Source organism: Pezoporus flaviventris, unplaced genomic scaffold, assembly GCF_033815535.1.
Source record: "Pezoporus flaviventris isolate CSIRO_AGI_PZ_B2104156 unplaced genomic scaffold, CSIRO_AGI_Pfla_v1 ptg000036l, whole genome shotgun sequence".
Classification (NCBI taxonomy): domain Eukaryota; kingdom Metazoa; phylum Chordata; class Aves; order Psittaciformes; family Psittacidae; genus Pezoporus; species Pezoporus flaviventris.
The window spans coordinates 8,787,846-8,815,611 of NW_026892584.1; the positions used below are offsets into that span (position 1 = coordinate 8,787,846).

Genomic DNA, 27,766 nt, shown 5'->3' on the forward strand with positions numbered 1-27,766 from the left:
GTTAATTCGAACAGAAATTCCTTTCCTATTAGATTTAGTGATACTTGGAAAGTTTCACAAAGTGAATCTTGCTGAAGGAAATTTCCATCTGTGGTAACCATGCATCCACATGATGAGTTCAAGGGAGCAAGTTTTCCCACAAGTGAAGGTGGCTATGAATGACGCTCTTCAAATTTGGTTGATACTACAAAACTGCTATGAATCTGACTAGGAGAAAATTCATTTAATTTCTCCTGCAGATCTCTGGGATGTATGCAGGAACAGATATTAAAATATTACTGCGGTAATGGGCTCAAACTTACACAGAGGAGATTTAGGTTAGATATAAAGAAGTTCTTTACTGTGAGGGTGGTGAGGCACCTGCACAGGTTGCCCAAAGAAGTGGTAAGTACTCCATCCCCGGCATTGTTCAAGACCAGGTTGGACAGAGCCTTGGGTAACATGGTCTAGTGTGAGGCATCCCTGCCCATGGCGGGGGGGTTGGAACTGGATGATCTTAAGGTCCTTTCCAACCTGAACCATTCTATGATTTTCTCCAAGCTGCTGTTGCTCCATTTTTCAATGCAAATTCTATATATGTAATTTATAATGTACATCCACAGGCACATCAGGGAAGGATGGTCTGCCATTTGTAGAATACAATTTTAACTTAGCGTTCTACTGAACTTCTTGCTTAAAAGTGCTCATGCTACTGTTAGTTACAGATAAATCATCCCTGCAGTAAGCTCTGGTGATTTGGAAACATACTCCGTACCATTCACCACACCCCAAGCCAGTTCCTGTTCCACATTCTTAAGGGAATACCTTCTAGGGTTATGTTCATTTACATGACTCCTTCATTGCTGCTGTATCTGCCATGGTGCAACAGCTGGAAGGTGCGCTAACTGTCAAGAAAAGTATGGATATGCTTTCTGAGTGTCTTGCTGCAACACCAGAGAAAATCTCCAACCAGGACATTAGTAAGTCTAACTTACAAATATGAATAATCGTAAGGAACAAATTTCCAAGAATTTGTGGTGTTCCAGTTACCCTGAGGCACCCTAGAGAGCCCTGTGGGGATGTCCTATGGGGCTACCCTTTCCAAGTAAAACTAAATTCAACACAGAGTATCTATGGGATTTGGGGCCACCAATCCTGCTTCTGTGGAAATCAGTTTCAAAACTCTCATTTAAATGAGGACAGTAAATGGAACAGTACAGCACTACTAAGTATTAGGACATTTGCCAAGAGATCTATCTTCCTCTAAAATTAATAGGCCAGTTAGTAAAGAAAGCACTAAGAGATCAGGTACTTCAGCACTGTGTTTTAGTGGCCGAAGCAATTTCAGAGAGGATTTAAGACACATACTTACTGAATCCCTCTTGTAAACCTATAGCCTTCTTATGTGAGGCTTCCTATCATCTTCCCAGTTTATATTGCATCAAATCTAATCTCCTCATCCTGCTTAAGGTTGTTTCCTACCTTTGAGGGACTATTCCTTACTATTTGTGGTATGTCTCACTATAAAACCTCAATTCATCCAAGAATGCATTCCATACTGTTTTCTTCCTATCCGCCTTTATCTGTTAATCCTTCTGTTTTGTCTTACTTCTTACAACAGGCTGAGAATGCATCCTTGTCAGAGTAAAGAGGATTTGCACAAATATTTCATGTTGAAAACCTGCACCAGCACAGGACACCTAAAAAAAACCAACCAACCCAACTAGTAACTATGTATTGCTCTTGGAATTAGAAATAAGAACTAGCAGAGCCATTCTTCTATTTAGAGTTTAAATGAGGGTCTCTATCACCTTTTAAATTGTTACTATTTTATAAGAACATTAATTTATCTTTACCTAAGAAGTATTAGAAAGTACCAAACACAACATTCTCAGGTGATAACTGACCTCCCACTATCATAACTCCTAGAAGCATTTGAACTTATTTAGTGTCTCACTTTTGAACACAAGTGTATGTAAATCTCATCTGACAGATGTTCGCAGGCCACTCAAGATGAGGCTCCTTGGAAAATACAGTTATGGCTTTTTCTTTCAAACTGTTTTTTCATCATCTTGCTTGTGAGTGCATAGTGGCTGAGGGTTTGTAGAAATTATCACCAAGAACTGCCTACTGATCAGGCCAGTAGGCATGCTTTCAGGTACTTGATTGCTTTACATGCATTTGAGAGGCCTGAAGGATCTCACTTTTTCTTGGGTCATGTACACTACCTCAACCCATAACACCAGAGTGCAGACTCTTGCCTGGGGCCAGACCACTAAAAGTGAAGTAATGGAGACTTCAAACTGTTCTACAACCTTATTGGGTTAAGCTCAAGATATGAAAAACCATGCACTTAACTGGATAGGATTCAGTAATTAACCTGTGTCTGACTGGAGAGAAATTTTGTGTACTAAGCAATAAGTGTTATATTTATAAGATAACAGAAGGTCCCATTTTAAACAATAAACTAATTCCAAGGAAATTAACTACAATGTCAAGGTACAAGCAACTTAAATTAGAAAACTAGTTTACTGACAAGAATGGTAAGGCAGACATATAATTACAATTTGCTAAAAAAACAATTTTTTAATTAAAATTCATGTATTCCCATACTAATAACCCTTTTGGATTAAAAACTTTAAGTCCTATCATTATTTCATAATTTTCTCCTACTGTTTAATTTCTGAGTTTTATTTATCTATAAAACAAATTAACTTAAAAGATAATGCAAACGGATGCTATAATTCAATTACATATTTTGAACATTGAGAAGCTAGCAGATTTTCAAATTCAGTATGAAAACTGTTCTAAAATATGTCCTGCTAAACTATTCTACTGTTATGCACAGTGTCCAGAATGGATGCAAGGAGCATCAAAATTAGCATAATTATGAGAGTCCCCTGGTAAACGGCACTACACTGCAAAAGCCATGTTTGCTGAAATATAATTACTGGACAAAACCAAAAGATTTGGAGCAGATCAAAATGTTCCATCAGTCTAGACAGACACTCAACTGGGACCCTGGACTCCATCATAAGTTCAGAGAATAAATATTGCAAACGCTGTCAACTTTTTTTATAAGAGATATTCAGAATTACTACTTCAAAATAGCTAACAGCCTGGGCATAAAGCTGAAAGGCAGGATCAGGACAGGAACTTTGCATCCTTGTCTTACATACCCCAAGAGAATGTGCTAATCCCCAGGTCTGTTACGGAATCTGCCTTTAGCCTGTTTATGAAGGACCACAAATGAACTTGGCTTCTTTAAGGTACAGAGTAAAAGAGATTTAAAAAAAAAAGAAACCATCTCAAAAGTTTCACAGTTACACAGGATTTATCCAGCTCAGAATTAGTGAACAGACCTTTAAGTATTTACTGCAGTGCATCAGTGAAAGTTTCCTCACTGAATTTAGTAACTTCTTGGCTAAGGATCTGTCAGCCTTCACTTTATACAGTTATCAACTGTTTGCAAGTGTAGGCATTGATCCTGCAGCTGAGACAGATGGTGTGCTGCGGTTAGGTAGAACTACACTGATGCTCAGAAGCAGAAGATGCCACATTAGGTCATGTACTCTGTGTGTGTGTAACATTACGTCTCCTCTACAACATTTTACTAATGAAGAACCTTCTTATGGTTTCCTTTGCCATACACTCAGCAAGAAGTTTATCACTACCTTAAGCTTTTCTTCATGGTTCCCATTCACCTCATTTGTATTGAGCTCTAAAAGTAAGATGCTTCATGGCCACACTGCACTGTAGTGGGTTGATAATTGAGTATAGGTATAATGTATCTATCGCATACTGGGCTAATTTGCATAAAGTTATCATCGCCCTTTCCAAGATGTCAATACAGAGTAGCTACAATTAACACTGAAAGATGACTCTGAGTCTGGTCCTCACTGTTAGATAATAAATTTGTGCTGTCAAGAATAAAGCATAGAGGCTTCCAGAAATGTCTGTCTCAGGTTCTCTCACAAAGGACAAAAAAAAAAAAAAAAAAAAAGGCAAAAAATAAAACAAATCAAAGACCACCAGCTTGTGGTTAAAATTGGGTTAAAATTAAAATCAGACCAATTAAGTGGGAAAGACTACAGTAGTCTGATTTTTTTTTTTTTTTTTTTTGCCTAAGAGGTAGCTATTAAGATCAGATTTTTTAAAAGACTCTATTCTTTGGAAATTCTTGCAAAATGAAAATTCATAATTACTAACTTCAGTATCAGTAACACTTATTTAAGTGCTGGTTTTAATTGGTATGACTGTTTACCATTCAAGTATTGCCCAGAGCTTACCACAACAACACTCTAAATACTGAACAAAATTATCATAAAAGAGAAATCTTTACAGAGATGGAATTATGCAAAAATGGGTAATCAACTACCAGCAGTAAATTTGTGCTGCGTTTCTCAATGACTTCACAGCAGGAATGTGGTAGTGACACTAAATTATTAAACACTGCATTACTGCATTACACACCTGAAATAAAAACTCAATAACAACAGCAAAACAAAAGAAAACCAAACAACAACAAAAAAGGTGATAGTAAGAGGCTAGCAATGATTTCTTGACATATAACATCTAGTCGTGTGAGAAGGCATTAAACAGACCCTTTTGACTTATTAAAAAAGAAATTAAACGAGCCCACCTGATTATAAAAGAGCACCTACTTAGAAGAAGGGTACAAGAAGAAAAGCAGTCCCAAACAAGAAGACATAAAAGTTGCTAAGCCTGGATATAAATCTGAAGTTTCTGAAGTGGAATTACTTTACTTTTTTTTTTTTGTTCTAACAGGAGTTATAGGCCCCTTCTGCAGAAGAAGATGCTTGATTACCACAACTCGCAGTTCAAAATTAATCTTTGATATTTAAAAACTTTCTCAAATCCAGCTGTTACTTTTTACCACCTGACAAAAGCTAGAACAGAACTTTGATACACAAAGATACAATGATACAAGACAAACCTTAGCAGGATCCATTATACAGAAAAGCTGCTCAAACAAAATTTGATGAGCCATGACCACCAAAGAAATAACAGCTAATGGGAGGACTAAACATGTACACATCCACAGTTTGCAGTCTACTTTAACAATAGAGAACACATCACCGACGCTTGTCAGTACTTACAGATTTTCTATACCCAGCTTCAGTTAATTTACAATTTTGCAGAAAATATATAGCATACTTGATAGTTCTTATACATGGCATTTTCCATTCAAAAGGTCTTGAGAAGTTTGCAAAGGGAGTGTTAGGAGCAGGAAGCAAGAACAAGCAAGCAAAGTAATATATTCAGGGTCATACTGAAAGTTAGTGATGTTGTTGACTGCCTGCATATTTCAATAGACACACAAAGGTGGGTTCAATCTTATGCTTAAACAAAACATGCTGACAAGCAGGGAGACTGGGATAGTTTTTAGAGTTAAGAATTTGGTCTGCTACTTTTCCCCAAAAATCCAACTTTTCTTAGAGAAGCCTGTGGCCCCTTGCATCCCCCTAAGAATACCATACAGAGTACTATTAGAAGCTAAAAGCATTGAGAAGAGTGGAATGTTGCAGGAACGCTCAGAACTGAGTCTTGTAGTGACAGCCGGCAGACCAGAAGATAGGTGTAGATTTATCCATACAAGCTAGCACTGAGACTGCAATGACCTGTCACAGCATGAACAGTCACACTTTCAAGTCTTGCAAGTTGTGAGACGTACCAATTAACAACTTGGGGAAATTGGATGTTTCGATATTATGGTAATAGACAACTGATGTGATGGCCGCCAAGAACGCCATCCCAGCAGGCATGTACAGGTGCAAATGGCGTGATTCTGAAACCCTGAAAAAGAAAAAATGGGAACATCTATTAAACTCAAATCTTTCGTGACAGCACAGCCCCCTCTCCAGACTACACAAAGGTAGCAGGAGTGTTTCCCTTTTAATTTATGAATTGCATCCTGCACCCAGCCCTGATGCAGGCTTTTCTAGAATGAGTTATGGGTGGAAAGTTCTCTAAGTTTCAATTGGATTTATGCTCCTAAATCACACACATGGATTTCAAATTCCTCCTCTGTGCTGAAAATGAAATGTGTGTACTTGTTTCCTACCAAAATCAGTTGGAACATTGTTTAAATTAGGATACACAGAATAGCTCCAAAATGAGAAAAGGTAATTTAAGCTAAACTAGTTTGGGAGCTGTCCATCAAGATATGTAGATCAACCATACCAGACAGTGCAGTTTAAGATTTTCTAAGGAACTATTTTATGGAAATGTTTCATTTTCTTTTCCACTTTGGGAGAAGGAACAGCACCACAGCATGGGAATTGCTTACAGTGAGTTCTCTTTTCAGTGACTATGACCCAACAAACAAAACCTACAACAGAATCATATACCCTTTACATTTTGCCCTACAAGCAAAACTCTCCCGATACTTTGCTTCAAGTAGCAGCAAAGGGGGCTCTGGCAAGTACAGCTTTTCAGAAATATGGGAATAGCTGGACAACATTTCTGGTTTGTGCAGAGGTGTGTAGAATCATATTTTCCCCCTCTTTCCTCCTACATATCATCTTTTCCTCCTCCCTCCTCTTTACTTTCTTTCACAAAAGCAATGTAGTGTCCTGTGCTGTCCAAAGGTACAATTTCTCCCCTGTGACAAGCAAATCCAAGAGGAGAAACAGCGAGAGGAAATCTTCAGGACACAGACACTCCGGGAAATTCATACCTCATCCTCCAAACCTCACAGAAAAATGATAAGCATCTCTGGATTTGTTCTTGCTGCAGCAAAAGCCACCTTTGTGTAGTCTGGAGAAGGGGCTGTGCTGTCAGGAAGCTGGAGATCATCATGGGAACTCACATGTCTGAGCACAGAACACCCCAACTGTCTAACATATATGTAGGAGCTCAGGAGGACCACTTTCTGTGGCTCCTCTGTAGGGCAGGAAAGCCCTCCCTCACATGGAAAATGAGATGAACTCTGCAGAACTGGCTGGAGCTGTGCGACAACCTGGATCATAAAAACCATAACTCCTTGTGGAGAGTGATTGCATGTGTGTACAGCAAAAATGAGTAAAGATTTTCCAGTCTCTGAATTACTAATAATGCCAAGGTTATTTCGTACATCAGGGCTGAATACTCTGCAAGGGAAAACAAGCAGCAGAAGCAGATTTCTTCAGACAGCCTAAGCATCAGTAGGTAACACTGCAGGAGTGGGAGGTCTTTTAAAAAAAAAATATTTATTTCACAGACAGAAGCTGCTGGAATTCCCCTATTTAACCTTATCTCCAATAGGTTGCATCTATTGCTTCTATTGCTGAGGTGCCGAAGACTTTTGCACCCAATTGCTGTCAAAAGGACTTACCTACATGACCCATTTTGGTCTTAAAAACTGACAAGTCTCAAAATCTGCTTTTATTCACTGGAGCACTCTCTAGCCTCCTGAGTGCTTGGGAGGCACTACTGTGGATTGGCACTCTCCCAGTACAGCTAGGAGCTTTGATTCTCATCAGGTGACACTTATTACTAAACAGCAGCATTCTGAGTAAAGTTTAAAAGCAAATAAACATAACAATTGCTGGAGAGCAAAATCAAATAGAAAACTCCAAGCAGAAGATTTTGCTCTGAGCATCCCACACCCTGATAGCTCTGAATAAGCATGAGAAAAAATCCTTTTTAAAATAACTGGCACTGAGAAACATCCTATTTATATATGTTTAAGAGAAGTTATAATAATAATGATGATATCAGCTTCTACAGCAGAATACTGCAGTGCCTTTCACACTGCTTGGTAGAGAGTTGTTATAGAGATGGATAAACAGAGATTTTGTTCTATTTAATGAGGAGCTTCAAACTTTTAACCTTCATGATAATTATGAAAATTAAACCTTTCTTTAGAGAATACTCATTGTTACGCAACATCAGATTTTTTCATAATAAATCACTCTCCTGTATCACTTATTTCACTTAAATTTTCCCCACAGATTACTCTTTACAGACATCTGAAGTTGAATAACTTGATGGATCATGCTCAGATAATGCAAGCTGCTCTGCTTAAGGTAACAGATCAGATGTACTGCACAAACATCAGGAGAAACTCTGTGGGGTGTGATAAGGCCCAGCAGGTCCACTCCATTTATCAAGAACAGAACTCAGTTTGCAGCAGAATGGTATGACTTGCTGCACACATGGGAGTTCTGTCTGAGTAAGGAGTGTGGGACTAGGCCCTTGAACATGAAACTTACCACAAAAACGTCACCATCTGCTTGAATTGTTAGGGTTTATTTATGATTACTCTTGGAAGGATAGTGCCATTAAGCTGAACTAAAAATTATTAAGGTCAGTTGCGTGTATGTACATAACTTGGCACAGCATATGGAATTCCTGATACAAGGTCGGTAGGTTAATCACCAAGAATACAGATTACATGTTTATAACCACAAGGAATATAGCCTAGATCAGAAATCAGACAGGGAAAAAATACCTACCCTGAAACCTTCAAAACACTCAGTACTATGAGGAGAAGATAGACGTACACTTACCCATCAGACACTATGCCCTCTGCAATTTCACACACCAGCACAAACAAGAGGATAAAAGTCAGTATCCAGCGTAAATTGTGGCCAGGAAAATGAAGCCATGTGCTATGATGTATATGTACTTTGGAACTCTGACTTCCCCATCCTAAGCAGGAAAAGAAAATTTTAGAGTTTTCTTAACAGCAAGAGTGCCATACGAAGCTCCTGCATACAGAAAAAGCAGATACGTAACAACTAGTGTACTAAACTTGACACAACAATATGGTTAAACATGCATATATTTGAATATTTTCAGAACTGTGTTCTCATTGCTTCACATCATGCAGAATAAAATCAGCAATGCAGACAGGACACAGCCTTAAATTCCTATACTTTCAGCAGCTCCCTATCAAGTAATAACAAGCATTAAACATTTTTCAAGTACATTAAGAGTTTAAATGAACAACAAATGAACATTTGACAAACACGCACAAGCTCTAATCCAGCCATTATTTTTTCTTCAACGCATTTAAGTAAAGACTTTACACTTTATCTTACAATTAAAGTAGCTTATTCTCTTGATCAAGATAAAAGTCACACTGAGAAGAGCCAGACAAGCACAGCAGTTCTTCAGCTGACCCCATGTTAATACTTGTGCACCGGACTTTTTACGATGGACAGAAGCGTTAAAACCGCGCGGCTCATGCCACGGCCACCTACAGAACAGGCCAGCCTGAGAAGGGTTCTCAGAGCAGGGACAGCCGCATGTCTTAAACCACCGGGCCACCTACCGGTAAACGCAGTCTTACGTTATCAAATACTACCCGCTGCAGATAGGGCAAGAGTTAAGCCGCCGGGCAGCCCTTCCAGTCGTTATCAGTAATGAGGAGGGCTGCCCTGCGGCCGTAACACTTCAGTAATTGCACGGGGTATCATTCGGTAACGTAAGACTTACTGCCAGGTTTTCCGGTTTTTAGCAGCACCTTTTTCTGCTTCCCGCTCTGCGAATGCAAACCAGCTCTGCAGTCTCCCCCAGCAGCCCATCCCTCCCTCCTCGGTGTCACCTCGGAGAGCCCCGGGTACCGCCGCCAGGAACGGGAGCAGCGCGGCCGGCAGCCTCAGGGAGGCGGGACCGCCCGGAGCTCGCACCGCGGCCGAGCGCCCTTCGCTGTCTCCAGCCTCCCGGCAGCACCGCTGCACCGGGGGCAAGGCCAGGCCGGGGGCACACACAGTGGGGCAAGGCCCGGCGAGCGGGTTATACCGCACACCGCAAAGCGGAGGAGGGAAACGCACGGCAAGACAAAGAGGGGGACGGGGGACACCATAAGGCAAGGGCGGGAGGGAGCGGGGTCAGCAGACAAGGCACAACCGGGCAGGGCAAGGGAGCCCCTCAGGCACTGACCGATGAAGAGGATGGGGAAGGTGATGAAGAGCAGGAAGACATGCGGCACCACATTGAGCGCGTCCACGAAGCAGCCGTTGTTGAGCACGCCGTGGTCCACGTTGTAGGCGGTGGAGTTGCTCTCGTCGCCGCAGAAAGCCAGCGCCATGGCGGGACCCTGCGCGCAGACCAGCGCCGCCTCCGCCTCCGCGCACATCCAGGCGCGCCCGGTACGGGCCGCACGCTGCTCCTCTGCCCGCACCTGAGGCGAGCGGCGACCGCCGACCGGCCCCGCGCTGCCCCAGCGACCCGCCCCGCCCCGCCCTATTGGCCCGCCCGCCCCCGCAGCCCCTCCCTATTGGCCCTCCCGCCCCAGCCCCGGGCCGCCCGCGGACGGTGCCACCGCGACAGCCCGCTGCTCGGCCGGAGCCCCGAGGCGGGCCGTGGGTGTCCGGAAGAGATGGAGCGCGGTACTGCGCGAAGGCGCGTCCCTGGCCGGAGGCGGCTGGAAAGGCGTGCGACAGCCCTCGGGTACCTTAGAGCTACACGAAACGTGGTCCTGTAGTTAAAGGGTGGCTGTAAGGAAGGCGAAGACTCTTCACAAGGAGTCACATAGAAAAGATGAGGGGTGATGGGTACAAGTTACTCCTGGGGAGATCCTGATTGGACAGAAGAGGAAAGTTTTTCTCCATGAGAACAGTAACGCATTGAAATAATCTCCTCAGAGAAGTGGTAGACTCTCCAACACTGGATGCTTTTCACATTCGGGGTGCTGGACCATCTAGTCTAGGTCATGCATTGCCTAGAAAGCTTGTACCAGCTGATCCCTGAGATCCCTTCCATCCTGATGTTCTATGACTCACTGTTCCAGGTTTCTTGAGTCTCAGTAATTCAGCATTTTGTGCATTGTTAGTAAGATAGAACATAAAAAAAAAAAAAAAAGGGCCTTAAATGAGTGATGAGAGAGGAACTGTAGTCTACAGGAAGTATATTTTCTTAATCTTGTCAGCTTTGCGTTTTTTTCTCCACTATGATGGAGATGCTATTAGATGAAATTGTGTAAACAGCTGTACCCTGTCATCAACATCATGTTCTAAACAGCCACTATGTTCTTGCTTTACCTTCTTTTACCCCTAAAATGAGTTCAAGCCTAACATTCTTCCCACCCCCCCCCAGTTGCAGTCTGTGGGAAGTTAGGCTCAGCTGAGCCAAAGCCCGACAAAAACTCTGATAAAATATCTCCATGCTGGGGGATAATCCTGGAACATAAAACATGATGTGCATCAAAAGTCTGCACCTGGCTTACACTTCCAAGCCAAGTTTGAATCAAATTCTGGGATTCAAATACCTCTGGTGTGTAGTCACAAAATACCCAGCGTGACGATTCCTAACCAAGTCTTTCACCTCAGAGCTCTTTTCATTCCCAGTTATGCTTACCCGTTGCTTAGCTGAGTATTTAATACAACTTTCCACATCCTACGAAACAGATAATGCCCACAGACCCAGGTTTAACTCTTCAACACACAAAAGCTACAAGTTGGCTAAATGCCTCTATGGGAAATGGCCCCATAAAATAAAAATTTCCTTGTTTTCCCTTTAATGATCAAGCTATGGATGCTCAACATAACGGATAGTATTCTTTTTCTAGAACTAACAGCTGCACTAATAGACCTGAAAATTACTTCTGTTGTGCAGCTTTTATTGATCTTGCTGTCAGGAGAAAAGAAAAATTAATTCTCTGCATGCAACACTGTATTTCTGCATTTCCTATAGAGGGTATTTTGGGGCTACAGCAGTATGGTTAAGAATAAAAGTTAAGACAACCCCCAAGCCAAATCCTGTGTATATGTATTTTCAAATGTTAAAGTTACACCCACACTGGACAGACTATAATTATTTTAAGTTTTGGACAGAACCCAGCATTCATCTGAGCTTCTGGTTAAGCTCATCTCTTATCCTAACAGTTATTTAATAAACAGTATGTGCAGTTTACATGCAGATAATTTTAAAATAATTTATATTTTACTATTTCCTGAGGCCCCAAGGAAAACAAAGGCTCTGTGTTACATATGAACAAACAGCAGTGAAAAACTCTTGGCAGTTTACACACTAGAGACTGAAATCATAAGGTAAGATTTGGGGGAAGAATTAGCACCTTCACGGTGGCTGGAGAACTAATCACAGAAATTAAAGTTTGCCAAAATCTCCAAAGGAATCTGGGAACTAAGCTCACAATCCCAGCTTCTGCATGGTCTCTCTCTGAACCATGACACCATCTTCCTTAGTACAGGGTGTCAATCATGTCATCGTCATGATACTTTAAAAAACATTTCTCAAACAACAAAATATCAGGAGTCTCCAGAGTTTGGAATTTGAAATGTATCTTTTCAGTGGTTTTCAAAGGCAGCCAAGATCACGTGGTTAGCACAATGGTTAAAAATCAACGGTCTCAGTCCAGGTCTTACAACAGATGCGCATCCATCACAGAGCTAAATTTGAGTCAGAAACATGTTGGCAACCTGAACAGAAAGGTGATGGATGAAGTGGAGGAAGAGTCTTGGATTACAGTTGACTACCTAATGAAATACTGAAAATACCCCCACACTGACAGAAATCGGAACATTTGGTAAACTGCGACTGGTAAGCTATTATTAATAAATTATTACTTATAAATTATTATTATAGCAATAAACACAGACATGCACACACACAAACTCTTTAAAGAGCTCACACTTCTGATAACAATGCCACAGTTTTGTCCCTGATGTAAGAATGAAAACAAGAGTGATGGATTTGGACTATACTGGTTTTGCTCACTAAAGCATCAAATGACAATTTCTTTTTCCACTCAAGTGGTGAAAGAGCTATTTTGTGACTTCACAAAATAGTTTTAAGAGTCTGATGCTCTTCTGAAAAGTTTAGATGTGATTGATTGCCTGTGATGTCAAGGGACTGAATCTACTCATCGACTATCTTTGCTAGTTCTGTGTCCATCAGGCTTCGAAGCAGGTCACAGAGGCATAGTTTTTTTCTCAAAGCTGCATTTTTGTGAAGCTTTTTGAGGACAGAATTGCTTCTCAAAGTACAGAAAAGGCAAAGAACAATATGAAACTGACAGGTAGACAGCTCTGTTTATCTGCATATTGCAAATGCAACCTTTTTTTTTTTTTTTTCCACAAAGGTCCTGTTAGATCTTAGGACTTTTTCCATATCTTTTCTGACTATTTCCATATCACAAGAAGTCAGTTTTCTACTTCATTATTTCAGTATACCTATTAGAAATGAGAAATTATGTTAGATCCTGGAAGCCACCAGCACTTTCAGTAGATGACTGGAAATATTTTGGAAGCACCTTATTTTAAATTGAGTTCCTGACAGGCAAGGGTAACATTTTTACTCAAGGGAAAATCATTTTTTATGCTTGCCTTGAAATTTGAGTTTGTGTACAGGATGCAGACAGGTTTTGGTGTTTGCAGTATTGACACTTCAGAATTTAAAACCTTATAGATGGTTTTAACAGATAAGAATATAAATTTATGTGGAAGTTTTCTTTCCTATTTTCTAACTTTTTCATTTGCTTCTCCCTTCTCTTATTCAGGTGCCTTGCACTGACCTCTCTTTCTCACCAGTGCTATACAGGGGAATGTTTTGCTACTCTGGATCACTCTGCAGGTTATGCTTTTGCATCTAGAAACACAGATACAAAATAAACATAGACTTCTGCAAGTTCTTAACAGCTGCGTTCCATATTCAAAATTAGTTAGGCATGTAAATTTAGGCATCAAGCAGGAAAATTTCATTTTCCTTTGTATTTTAAAGTCAAAGTGACCAAGTATCAAGAGGACATCTGAATCAGGAAAAAAAGCAAACAGAAAATTAGTATAGCAAAGCTTTATGGTGATTTAGAATTTGCTAGACAAGATGTACTGATCTTTGACTTTTGTTTCCTACTAAATTCTGCTCTTCGAGGTAGAGAAAAAGCAATTTACATGAATGGAAGGAAATTACCAATTGCTTTCAAAAGCACACTGGGCAAGGTTCAGAGCTAAAAAGAATGGAGGAAATCACCAGAGAAAACTGTTATTTTATTCCTTTGGAACAAAGAACTTCATTCCTTCAGTTCATAGAAGATATCACTTGACAAAGCATCTTAAATTTATTTGTAAAAATTGTCTAAGGTACTCCTATTAAAAATACTGCAATAAGCCTAATACTGCAGAAGTTCACAGAAATCACTGTTTTTTCTCTAAATAAATCTTATAAATTTTTAATTGCTGTCCCTCATTAAAAATGAAGAAAGAACTTATGAGTAAGCAGATCTATCTTTGGGTGGAACCAAAATATAAGCTCTTTGTTGGACAATCATCTTTAGGCAAATACTCAGAGAAGTGTTTTAGAATAGAACAACTTATTTAAAAGTGCATGCTCCAGAGTTTCATTGAAACTAATGAATGGGAACTCTTCTGCATTCACTTGTGTCCTGGGTTCAGCAGTAGCAGTCATGTTTCTCCTTCTTGGTGGCCGGTGCAGTGCAGTGTTTTGACTTTCGGCCTGGGGACAGAGCTGATAACAGTGATGTTTTGGTTTGGCCAAGGACTTTGTGAGCCTCATGCTCTGCCAGGGAGGAGGGGAAGCCGGGAGGAAGCAGAGACAGGACACCTGACCCAAACTGACCAAAGAGGTATTCCATAACACAGCACGTCATGCCCAGGATGTAACTGGGAGTGAGCCGGAAGGGCTGGGAGTCGGCACGGTTGGAGGAGGTATCGGTCGGTGCTTGGTCAGGCTGGGGGGGGCAAGTTATCGGTCAGCTGGTGGTGAGGTGTTGTATTCTCTTCCCTTGTTATTTCCTTTATCATTGTTATTATTGGTGGTAGCAGTAGTGATTTGTGTTATATCTTAGTTACTAAACGGTTCTTATCTCAACCCGTGGGAGTTGCATTCTTTTTGATTCTCCTCTCCGTCCCTCTGGTAGTAGGGGGAGGGAAAGTAGGGGGGGAGTGAGTGAACGAGTTACCTGACTGGGTTTAAACCACAACAACTTGTTACATCACAAAAAAATAGTGGCATACATATGACCGATTCAAATGAACAAACACTCATGCATTTGGTGAAACTATTGAAAGTCTGCAGGCCATTTGCCTTACTAACCTGACCTAAGGATATACCTGATGCTGCACTGCCATCCTGCCTCACCAGGATTCTCCAAACAGTAAGGACTATATTCTCCAGGTACACTGCTTTCCTAGGGTGACAGTACTCTGCGTCTTGCTCTCACTTGACAGAGATCTTACTCTCACAATCAGTTCTCTCTTCTAGGCATGCACTTATTCCAAAAGAAACAGCTTTTCAGTAAAATGTCTGCTTTTTTTTTTTTTTTTTTTTTTACCTGCTCACTTATTTACTCCACCTAGAGCTCTGATTCATCCTGTAAGTATTTTGGAAAGTAATTTATTGAAAATATTTTAAACTGAACTGAGAAATGATGAGGCAACCAAAGGAGCAGTATTTTTTGAAAAATCAGGCCTAAACCAACTTTCTATTCACTCCTGACTATCCCTGCACATAGATATACTTTTACAAGCTCCACATGATCTCATTGGTCACACTGGACACTTTAGTTTATTTTCCAGCATTTAGATGGTTAACATTTTGAGTACTCCCTGTATAGTACTTGTACAAGTGTTGTGTTTTCCTCAGGAGAAGTTGAGTGATGTAGACTAACCCATGCCAATAAACAACTTGCGTGCTTGGCTCCAGTGTGGTATTCTTCAGCAAATGTTATTTTAATTACTGACTCACTTAACTGCCTTTTTGATGCTTGCCTTGTATACAAACTCTTGTATGTAAAAGATTATTTTGCCTGCTTATACTACAACATCACACACATCACTAGCATTAATTTCTAAAAGATAACAGGTCTAAAAGTCACTGGCCTTTCCAGCGACTCTTCCAAACTCCAGAAATTAAGACTGAAAACTAAGACTTGGTTTGTCACAGATCATTAGAAACAAAATGAAGCTACGGCCTTTCCTTTTCAAAGTAGAAAATGTTCTTTTGTTCAAGCATAGGAGAGAGTTGCACTTAATTAATTTATTGACCATCTGGGAATTGTTCCAGGCTAGCCTCTATTTATCCAGTGGGTAAAATCAACACTACAATTAGAGATAAACGTAAAGCTACCAATTCAGGCTTAGATTGGGAATATATTTTTCTTGTGCTGCTATGTGACAAAATTTCACAAAAAAATTAACAAAGAACTTTGCAGTTGAATGAGGTTTTGCACTACAATTTTTTTCTTCTATTTATTTTTAATAGATTGCAATATGGCATTTGTTCTAGCTCTTAAAATAAAGCAGTGACAAAAAAAGACTCCACACTGGATTCATTAAAAAAACCCAAAATAAATAAAAACATGAGTATGCACAAAAAGCTTGATCCTGTAGAGTCAAGTCTGTTTGTGCCCTGTTGTGTTTTATCATATAAGCAATTGTCAACGGCCTATCTCAGGAGGCTTTTCTCTTGAGTCCAGCATGTATGCGTTCTACGCTGGAGATTTTCAGAGACTCAAGGGAATTAGAACAATCAATATGGATACAAAATATAATGAAAATTAATTTACTGACTTTCTACTTAGTAATTGAATTTCTAGTCAGTGGGAACTTCTTTTTTTCCCCCTATCATTTGTATTTTTTTCCATGACAATTTTAACCTGAAGTTTGGTATCTCTTATAGTAGTAGTGTTGTTTGTGTATAGTAAAGCTGTGTACCTGCATTCGTAGGTGTGGAAGCCTTGCACGGAAGTTACTGTCATCTATGACATTACCTGGCAGCAGTAAGTCCTGAATGTCCTCACTTACAGCAGATGGTCCAGAGCCACTGCCTTCAAACCAGCCACACATCCTCTGCTCTGGGTAGGGATTCTTCATGCTGTCAGTGTTTAGGAGGAATCAAATAGCTTTTGTAAAAGGGAAAAAAAGCTTCACAACTCTCTCCAGTAATGAAGCTTGGCATTATTATTTGCCTTCTGTTGCAGGAGAAAAATAGACTTTATTTTTTTTTTTATGTTATGTGTCCATAGATCCTGCCCACAAATTTGCTGCAAGAATAAATAAGACAAACTGAATACCAAACTCTCAAATCAGTTTCCTCTACAAAAACAAAACCCTTAACTGGGCAAAATATTGTAGCACTGTTCACTGGGTGAAAAAAAGGCTGGATGACAGAGCCCAAAGCATGGTGGTGAATGGGTTTAAATTCGGTTAGTGGCCAGTCACAAGTGACGTTTCCCAGGGCTCACGACTGGGGCCAGTTCTATTTAATGTGCTTATCAATGATCTGGACAAGGGGATCAAATGCACCCTCAGAAAGTTTGCAGACAACACTAAGCTGGGCAGGAGTGCTGATCTGTTTGAGAGTACAAAAGCTCTACAGGGGGATGTAAACAGGCTGGATCTATGGGCTAAGGCCAATTGTATGAGGTTTAACAAGGCTAAACTGCTAAAAAAGAGTAAAAAAGTTAAAAAGTAAACGTTGGAAAAGTTGATTTTATTTCTGATAATGGTTATAAAGAGAATAATCCCTCTTCCTTCAGCACATGTGTTAATTCTTTTTTAGCGGTGGCTTTGTATTGTACACCTCTTTAAAGAGAGGCTCTGTTCTTTTGTTGTAAAAGATTTTCTGGGAAAAAAATATTCTATTTTCTCCAAGTTGAATGTTTTCTTTTCATAACAGCATATGTTCCACTGTTTCACTCGATAGCATTACTTAAGAAAACCATCCTGACTCAAGAGCACAATGGTCAATTTGCAGTGTGCTAAAACTGTTAAAGAGCTTCAAAGCTGCACACAGTTGTGATTGACAGATCTAAAATCATGCTGAAGATATAATGAGAATTAACAACATGAATGAACACTGCGGTTTGGTTTCATGATTTTTAGAATAAATAGCCTATGAGACCAGTTTATAAAAAATTGTGAAGAGAAATGCACTATATTAAAGGAATTAGTTTGCAGAGAGTTTGTAGAGTGTCTTTGGTAGGAGACTGATGTCCTAATACAGTCCCAGGTTCTTCTCAGCCCAAGTCCATGGCTCTTCAGTGGGCACCTGGGCCACCACACAGAGGCATCAACACTGTCTGCCCACTTGATGCTACAGAAGCAGATAGGAGAGAGCCATCTATGCAGGGTGCAACTCCCAGACTCTAATCTTCCCTCCTATGCAGAATTATTACTAATTCTTTCTTTTTCTCACGGTTGTAGGTAGCCTGTCTCAGAATGCTTTCCCCAGGCTATATTTGTCTTCTGTAATAGGAAGGCAATATGAGCTAGTGGAAACTTTCTGCACGTCTGCATTTTAGCAGTCCAAATGTGAAGGGGGATGTCACGCACTGAGGCTCAGCCGTGGAAGTTTTTCACGTACGATCATCTGCTGTCTGTTTTTCATCCACAGTGTAATGACAATGCAGCGAAGACAATAACCACCGCACCCAGCTGGAGAGCACCGACAAGTGATGATTTCCTCATGTGTGCCAGGGATAGATCCTCAGCACATGCTCAAAGTAACCGGGCAGAAAAAGTAAGGTTGCCTTCTATGTATTCCCAATCCTGAAACCAGCCAGGGCTTCTTTAGCAAATGCTGAACTACCTATTCTTTTCACCACATCATAAAAGAACACTGGCCATTTTCGCATTTACTTGTATTTTGGGTCATGAAGGATGAAGATACTATAAGTAAGGAATGGATCATGCTAGAACTAGATAAAAAAATCTGCTCTTTGCTGCTGCTGGGAACACATCTGACTATACTGGTCATTGTCCCATGATTAGAGACTGCATTGTTGAGAAAGAAAGAATAACTGAGATCTAATCCTCAGGTGTTATCTGCTTTCTAGGAAATTGCCAACATGCTTCATAAGTCGCTTACATTGTCCTAGTATAAAGAAGGCTAAGCTTTTTGTCCCTTTTTGTCATTTATGAATCTAGCTACTATTCTCAGTTTATTTACCATAGCATTTTAAACACATCTCTTCATGTATGCATGGGTTTAAATACACCATTAAAAAGGCAATACCAGGGAACGTTATCAAGAAAGTATGCAATGCAGGAAGTCCTTCAATGACACAACAGAAGAAGAAAGCCTCTGCATCCATTTGTCTGGTCCGAGGTATGGAAATGCGAATACTGACATAGCTTAAAAACCACAGTTTTCCTGCAGCACTACAATCTAGGACAACTCATTACAAGTAAACCAGGCAACTTAATACAATCAAGTAATTTTTTCCCTGTGAACAATCCAACCACAAAATACGCTCACCCACTCTGCTTTAATCTGTCCTGAGTGTTAACACAATTTTTTTGCAATCAAATTCTTTGCTTCAAGAAGAAAATCAATGTTACAAACTACGCTTTACCCACCTGTTAATGCCGAAATCGCAATGGTGAGACATTTATATGTTGGAGAACAGACTTGTTTCTCTTGTCTTGTCTCAATCTGGACTTTGTGTCTTGATCATTTACATGATTTGTAGACCACAGCATGCTGCATGCCACATGCACTGACTTCTTTGTAACACTGCTGATGTATTTAAAAATAGAGAACTTGCCCATACCCAGTTGTATGAGATATGTGAAGGGAAAGCTGCCTCCCCCTTTGCTAAGAAAAAGCAGCCTGGAGTCAGGAGCCCAATGGACACACCTCAATAATCTCAGTTCCTTGTACTCTTTTAAACAGGTACAGTTTCTCTATGAATGGCTCGATGTCTATTACAAGTGATTGCTCCAAACTTGAATTCTGTCATCTAGCTTGAACTCTCCAGTTTTGGATTCCTGCTATGTATGACATGTCTTTGCACAAAGATGGAGCTGCCTGATTTTCACTAAATTTCACATGCTTTTTTTTTTTTTTTGTCCTACCAGGTTGATATTTGACATTCAAAGATCTGCTTCATCATTGTTCTTGGTCAATAATCAAAATGGAAACACGCATCTCTCCTTATCTTGTTTTCCATCTGTCCTTCCTTGCCATTGGATTTGCTGCTTCTCAGAAGTGTTCCTGAGCCACTCTTCTCTGAACATTTCAGGTTTTATGTTGGGAGAGGAAGGAAAGGCAACAAAACCCATTGTTACTTGAAAAATTGTAATCTATTCCATTTCAAAAGATAACCCTGAGAAGCTATTTCATCCTGTCAAGGAAATGCTTACCATAAAATTTTAATCAAAGCTTAATTTTGTGCCCAGTGTTTCTAATGGAGTGTTTTCCATCTAGTGTTATTTCCATTCTCTGTTAAGGGACATTAACACTTTAAAGCTTCAGTATATTGTCAGCATAAACATGGGGGTTTAGGGGAAAGGCAGAGGGAAGAGAACAAAAACTCAGAGAAAAGTAATATGGAACTTTTTTTTTTGGGGGGGGAATGAAGGGGGAGGAGGAAGGTAGGGGCGGGATCATGCCTTTACATAAAGAATAAGTGTTAGCAACTTTCCTTCTCACTTCCCTATTGTTTAGAAAGCACCTGTCCTCAAGAAAGCTGTCTGATTTCTACTTTTACTCAGTTTATGTTGGGATGGTCTCTGCCTCTCCCAGAGTTTCTTTCAAAAGCACCACGTAAACTCTGTTATAGCTATTGAAGACTAATGAGTCCTACTGATGTTTGGAAGAGAAATGGTGAGAAAAGATGAAAGGAGAACAAGCCAAGAAAATGGGCACTGGGGGCTGGTGGGAGGCATAACCTTTAAAGATTACTTGAGAAAATGAAGAGGAACTGAAATTCAAAATGAAAACTAGAACTTCAGAATTAATGATAACCAATTTCGATAATAAGCATCTCCAGGGCTAAGGCATCCTTCACCTTCAGATTTTGACTCCAGGCCCCAATTCAGTAAAGTACTTAAGCCTGAGTAGTATTATTGAACTCAGCCCATGTCAATGGAATTGACTCACATGCTTAAATTCAAGCATGTACTTAAGTGCTTTATTGGATCAGAGCCTTGCTTGTTCTAATCTATGGTTACTTTCCAAGTGGGAAATATCTATCAAGCACAATTACATTTCAGATGCATAAGAGATATCCATGGCTAATCATACAGCAGCTTTTGTGATACTGGATGAAGAAGCTATATGCAATGTATCAGACTCCACCTTTTTTCCATGTGGACAGAGTTGAACATCAGCCATTCACACTTGAATATCCAAGAGCTACCAGTCTGCAATGTACTTAATTCCTTAAAGATTACTTCCAGTGGTTATTACACTAATAATTGAGCACCTTCATTGAACATTCTTGTTCCCATTGAGCAGCACAGTTGAGAGAACACTTGTTACCTGTAATCCATGATCCTCTTACAGCTGAACATGATCGAAGTTTCAAAAAGTTCTTTTCTAGAGAACAGAACTCTTATTGATTGCTTTTCCTGTGTGTGTCTCCACTTCCTCTTTCATCTTAGATACTTTTAGTGAAGATTAAAAATAGCCCAAGTTACCTTTTTACAAATATAAACAGACCACAGCCCCACCAAAGTGCTGTACTATTCTGTTTTCTTAATAACACAGCAAACACAGATATAGGAATAGAGGAAAAATTCCAGCAGAGGCCACCCAGTATTCCAGTAGAGGCAAACTTTCCACTGACTTCCTTAGGAGGAAGGAAAAAAAGCATCCTTGTCAAAGAAAACAGTTTGTATGACTTTTGAGCTGCCCACCTGGAGCCTCCTCAGATTTCAAGTCTGCAAGAAGGGAGTTTTGGAATCTGCTCCAGAAATTTCTTAAGGCTAGAAATAAAGAAAAATACTCCTAACAACAATGGCAAAAGATAAAATGGGCAGAAAAACACTGGAGAACAAACTCAATATTGGGATCAAACACTTATTACCTTACCATAAATTGATAATAAGGATTCCAGACTTGGATCCAAAGGGTCAGCACAGATCCCAGAGGGACATTTCTTAGGCAGAAAGATGGCTAAGAATTCCACAGCAGCTACCCTGAGTCTGATCCTGCTTCCAAGTCAACACACAGCTCAAACATACAGAAAACATGTATCAATTATTGCCTAATCAAGCTCCTTATAACCAGGCAGACATGCTTTGAACATGAAACCATGTTTTTCAGTCCTGTTTTAAGGTAAGAGGGCTTAGAACAACTTATTTATAGTCAAAGGTTATATTTCATATTTTTGAAGGGCTGAGGTTACTTGTATGTGTGCCACTCACATTAAATAGTTTTTAAGAAGTCTTACTGATGTGTTCACATATGTACACCCCTCCTGTATGTATATAAATTTATTAATACAGCATTTTTTTATAATCATAATTTCTTTGAAACATACTTACAAGTTACAAAAGATGCCATGGTCATGTGATAAATAATGGCTAAGTTGTGAGTTCTGAAAGTAGAAGAACTGCAGTAATAAATCAAAGACTTCCCCATGCTAATATCCACAAGAGCAATAAACAAGGGTATTTCCTATCTTTTAATGCATGCCATGGTTCTAATCCTTAAGGTTTCACATTTTTTGCCTGCACAGAGGCACGCACAGGCTCACAGAGCAGATGTGAAAGTCACAAGCCTCTAATGCAATTCATGTTCCAGTTCAGCAACTGTGACGGTACGCTGAAGACAACGTGGGACTAACACAGCCAAAAAATTCCTGAGAGAATAAGAGTGATTGTTAACAGTTCTGAGAAACTCTTTCTCTGGGTTATTATCCCATAGAGACAGATAGGGGGTTTGAGCGGTCTTAACCAAACAAACAGCTCTGAGAAACTCAACATATTCCCTCTGAGATTATAGTGAATGAAAGACAAAAAAAAGCATCTGATGTTAAAAGCGGTTTGAGGCATTCATGATACTGTCAGTGAAGTACTTGGACTTGTTCCTTGCACATCAGGTCAGAGTTTCCATACTCCCAAAGGAAACTAAGCATTGGCTTGAGAAAGAAAGTCCTGTATACCCTTACTGTCATCTTTTCACAGTTGGCTTGACTGAAACAGGGGTGAGGCATGGGCACATGTAGCAACGATTGCAGCCACCAGAAAACTATCCAGTAGCAACTCAAAAGGGCACACCTGTTTAAATGATTTACACCTGGGACACTGCTCACACACACCAAAGTAAATGAAAAGCAAGTTGCTTGAAAACTGTATTTTCTTGTAGGGCTCTTCAACTCTTTCAGCTAGCTGGCAAATGAAAGATGGGATCCACTCCCAGCACACTGATAAGCCAGAAAACAGAAACACCTGACTAATGGCTTAAGAATGTTTTAAGGTATCAGAATTGTCAGCCTCCTTTTTTCTAACACTACCTCCTTACATTGCCTAAAGCAACTTTGCCAATAGGTTGAACACACAAATTAACACTTCCTCAAGATACATGAAATAAGAAGCAGTAACAACTTCCTCAACTGTCTCTCATGCATTTTAAGCTGTATCCAAGCAAATCAAGTTAACAGTGTAGACAGGGAGAGGAAAGATGGTTTTGTGACTAAGAAGTAAGGCTACAACTCAACTGTTGGTACTCCCACAGATTTCCCACAGCCCAGTTTTCTGTGTTCCGTTTGTCTCTGAAAAAAACACCACCAGCAAAAATACTAGTTTTCTGTGTTATTTTTCTTAGTGTGCTGATACAGAGACTAGCACAATCAAGCACTGATTGTGGGCTGAAGTTCATTTCTGGTGCATTACTGTGGCTCTGTATTTGCTGGTACATAGCATCAGAGCATCCCTTAAGAGAACATTTGATAGCATCACTCATCTATCTGCATTGTCATGTTACCCAGATGGTTGCAGTATGTAGGCAACTGGGAACCAGAGCAGCAGAAGTACATCTTGCTGCAATTTTCCCTCTGGTGCTAATCTTGATGCATTTAGATTAGTCTGTAAGTTATGAAGTCTACAGCTCTGGGTAGATGTACCCAAAGACCTTGCAAATGAAATAAACTGAAGCAGCTGCACTCAGGAGCTTGCCAGATATCAAATGACCAGATTTGCCCATAAAAACTCAAAGATTACTGCAGTTCAGCCAAGTGACAATTCCCTACTGTGCATAGTGAATTTTCTTTTGAATTCCACACAGGTGGCATTCTGTTGCAAATGAGTCTGTTATTAAAGATCAGCTCAGTAACCTGTGTACTTTAGCAGATTAACTATTACTAGTATGTACAACACAGAGACAAGACAGGAAACAAGACTTCTTCCATTTGGCAAATGCAGTTTTATTTCTGGATTAGTTAGGAGTGAAAATTTGAAACATTCGAATAAATTTACCCTGCCAAATACATTAATTGGCATACTGGAACAATACTGCAAATGAAGAATGTCAACATTAAGGAATCATCTTTGTATAAGTACAGAGCTCTCAGAAACATAGTTGTTATTTGTCTGTGTTACAGAAACGAGGGTTTCCAAACTTTCAAAAGGCAAGACTCCAATGCGAATTTGATAACGAAAAGCAATGCAAAATGGCTGATACAAGCAAGGTAGGCAATGACATTTCTAAGAATGTATCTCGATAATATAAAGAAAGTACTAAGTCTACAAGCGTAATCGTGCCTATTCAAAGCCAGGCCAGTACAGATTTTATGGTGTTGAGGAATTTACTCAAACAGAAGACAGTCACCAAGAGCAAAATATTACACTTAGTGACTTTCTGCACAGTTCAGTCATGAATACAGCCTCACTGAGAACAAAGTACATAACTGCAGACTGTGAATCACACCCAAGTTTTCCACACATGACTATTTGAGGGAGTAATTTTTGCCACCAATATAACTACTCAGTAGTATAACTGTGACTACACATAATGATCTTACCTGGACTACTTGCTAGCTATTTACTTAGCTGATAGAAAAGATTCTTTATACTGTATAAGCATCACCAAAATTATTTTCTATAATGCTAGCACACCTGATATTACCATTTTTTTCCACAAGCAGTTTTTTTACTCAAAACAACTCACAACTGAGCAACAAAAATTGATATTAAGAGAGCTACATGAGTGAGGACAAAAGTTACCTATCTACATTCCCAGTTCTCCAGGGAGAATCACTATGTACAGAGTAAAAATATAATCCTTTTCACACCCAAACTGGCCTGTGAACGTGTAATCACAAGTGTTGCATGTGGGAACAGACATCTGTGTTCTATATTCATTTGTTATTTTGTGTCTATTTCCAGGAAAATAGATAATTTTCAAAATTTGGCCCTCGAAAATAGAAAAAACCTCAAGACTGAGTTCTCACAGACCAAGCTATGCCCACTGGCACTCCTTCTCAACCATCTCAACGTTTTCTTGCTGTACATCTATAGAATGATTTGAAATTATTTGAATTACATGGATAATTTCAAATACCTAGTTCAGTTTACAGGTCTGATTGCTCACATTTCTTTCAAATAAAGATGCATATCTTGTGGTTATTGATTTCCTAGTAATTTACAGAGCATCAGGTTTCTGCAGGGGAAACACTTTATTTCTCCAGGGTAGCCTTCTTTAAAAAAATGTCCTGCAGGAAAAAGAAGAGATCGTGAAACAGATGGTTTTAGCTGTCATGCAACTTTTAGTGTTTCTGGTAATTTTATGTAACTAAGTTATAGCTCTTAGTTGATTCATATTGTTAATAATAGTTGAGAAGACCACAAATACCCACATGCAACAGGAAATTACCTTGATTCTTCTAGAGATCTATGGCTACTTACAGTAATTACAGTACACAGAAACCATACACAATAAACTGTGACATAAGGATAATTTTGGACAAACCCACTGTAGAGTGACAAATTAACACAAACAAACTTCAGTGAAGAGCAACCAGTCAAATATTTTTTTACAGGCACACTGCCATATAATAGAAATAGAAACTTGTTCTTTGGACAAGCCTTCACAAGGAAGTAATTAGTAATTAGTTATGTACTTATGAAATCAAAGCCATAGCAGCAGACCACAGATAAGTAAAAAAAAAATAAAAATAAAAAATTAGATTAATCCTATGTGTTTAGACTGGGCCTATTTATTTTATAGTCTGTCAGATGAGAAACCAATTCTGCAGAGGACTTCTAAGGGACATTATTAAGTAGAAACTAAATACTTATATTTTAATAGGAAGGCATGGCAAAAGCCCAAAGAACATTTCTGCATGCCAGGAACAAAAGCAAGCGTGGCATACAATGCACAGGCAGGCACATGCTGAAAGAATAATGCAGCCTCACAGTGGACAGTCATATTAACCCAGGTCTGGCTATTCACCATGAGGGAACACTGCAGTGGCTACAGCTGCAGGAGATACCCTTGTCTGTACACAGGTGCACTGCCTTCAAAAACCTTTTTTTGTGTGTTGGGACTGACTGTTGATGAGGGAATAGTAGGGCTAAATATACAGGATATGAAAACAAAAACAAGTGAGAGTTACTTCCTTGCTTGTTACTTTATGCACAGGTATTAAACACAATTTTACAGCAAACTTCAGTTGATGTTAGCCAGTAGAACCATATTTACTTACAGCAACTAATACTTTGGTATTCTACACAGAACGAGTCCGGGTTAACAGTTACTACTAAACTCATCTCTGCTATTGTACTTGATAGAGAGGACATTTTCAGATCTTCTACTTCAGTCAAGCTAGAAAACATTGGTCTTGCTTTTGAAACTGTTTGGCTAAAGTAAAGCAAGTTGTACCAATCTGATACCTCTTAATACACTTAAAGCTATGGATTCTTCTGTTTCACACCCATGCTGATTATATTTAAAAAAAAAAAGACTGTGAACATCACAAATTGCCAAGACATCCAAATCAGTACTTTTGAATATTTCATACTTAGATTGGCTTAGATAAGGATAGTAATTGCAATCTAATTAAAAAAAAAAACAAACCCTCACAAAACAGAATTAAATGGTTGTGATGAAGAATGCTTATGGGCACTTGTTCCCCCAAATTAAGATGCATGGGATCACGATAAATGACCCAGACTGAAGTAATTTCTAAAAAAACCAAACAACCAAAACCAACCAAAAAAAAAAAACCAACCCACAAAAAAAAAACCCCAACACCAAAACAAAACAAACCCAAATAACACAAACAAACAAAACCAAAATCAAACCACCACCAAAATCTCAAATCCTCAGACTTTAACTGAAAGTATGAGTGTGTGGTCATGTACAACCTATTCTGAGAGCAGCCATTTTGAAAAGTCTGGGAATCACTGCTGCAATGCATGATAGCTACTTATAACTATCACATTAGCAACCATGTGATGCAAAAGATTATGTAGTCCACAAGAAGTAAATATTTGAAATAGACTATTGTTACTAGCCTTTTAATTCTCAGAGAAAGAAAGTTTATGCACTTACATTTCATCATCATATTCCTTTGGAGGTGATGCTGCAATGACTAAGTCAATCCAATCCTGAAAAAGAAAAGCACAGTGAAACATGTGCTGCTTAATATGGCTTTTAGAAGTGGTTAGTGAACCACCATAAAATATTTGATAGCAGAAGACAATCTATTTCTGGAAAACCACAGGGAGCAGAAGAAAGATCTATATTAAAGACTTCCATAAAAAGACTAATTCAGTATTCAGCTGTTTGAGTATCCTGAAATTAGAGAAAAAAATCTCCTGGTCTTACAATAAACTTTTAAAAATAATTATTCTAAGAATCATTCTATATTTGGTCATTTAACAATGAACACAGTTCTTGCTGAGAAAACACTCACTGTAATTAAGTGAAGTTACTTGTACATTAAGAAATCAAAGATAAAATTAGCTGTTATCATAAAATTCCAAACAGTTTGCAAGTCATTTTCTATATGAAAGAGAGATTCTTCAGGTAAATGTACTATGAACACTCAGAATGTAATGTGTTTAAATAATGGTCTTGACATGTGGCTAAATGTCATGAACTTTCACAATAAATTATATGCATGATTTTT

The 27,766-nt window shown here is 39.4% G+C and overlaps 2 protein-coding genes across 4 annotated transcripts in view; both read right to left on the reverse strand.

The window, feature by feature from the left end:
• The window catches only part of ABCC8 (ATP binding cassette subfamily C member 8), a 76,546-nt gene extending 66,433 nt beyond the window's left edge, over nucleotides 1-10,113 (reverse strand). The window contains exons 1-3 of the mRNA XM_061462997.1: nucleotides 9,871-10,113; nucleotides 8,493-8,634; nucleotides 5,675-5,796 (exon numbers count right to left, since the gene is read on the reverse strand). Of these exons, the coding sequence (XP_061318981.1) occupies nucleotides 5,675-5,796; nucleotides 8,493-8,634; nucleotides 9,871-10,066 (460 nt within the window). The 5' untranslated portion in view covers nucleotides 10,067-10,113. The remainder of the gene's footprint in view (nucleotides 1-5,674; nucleotides 5,797-8,492; nucleotides 8,635-9,870) is intronic.
• Nucleotides 10,114-24,794: 14,681 nt separating this feature from the next.
• The window catches only part of USH1C (USH1 protein network component harmonin), a 48,163-nt gene continuing 45,191 nt past the window's right edge, over nucleotides 24,795-27,766 (reverse strand). For 2 of the 3 annotated variants that reach the window (XM_061463000.1, XM_061462999.1), the window contains exons 20-21: nucleotides 27,187-27,242; nucleotides 24,795-25,345 (exon numbers count right to left, since the gene is read on the reverse strand). In XM_061463000.1, the coding sequence (XP_061318984.1) occupies nucleotides 25,333-25,345; nucleotides 27,187-27,242 (69 nt within the window). In that variant the 3' untranslated portion in view covers nucleotides 24,795-25,332. Of the gene's footprint in view, nucleotides 25,346-25,640; nucleotides 26,207-27,186; nucleotides 27,243-27,766 lie in introns of those variants that run through there. The other variant, XM_061463001.1, reaches the window with a different exon arrangement.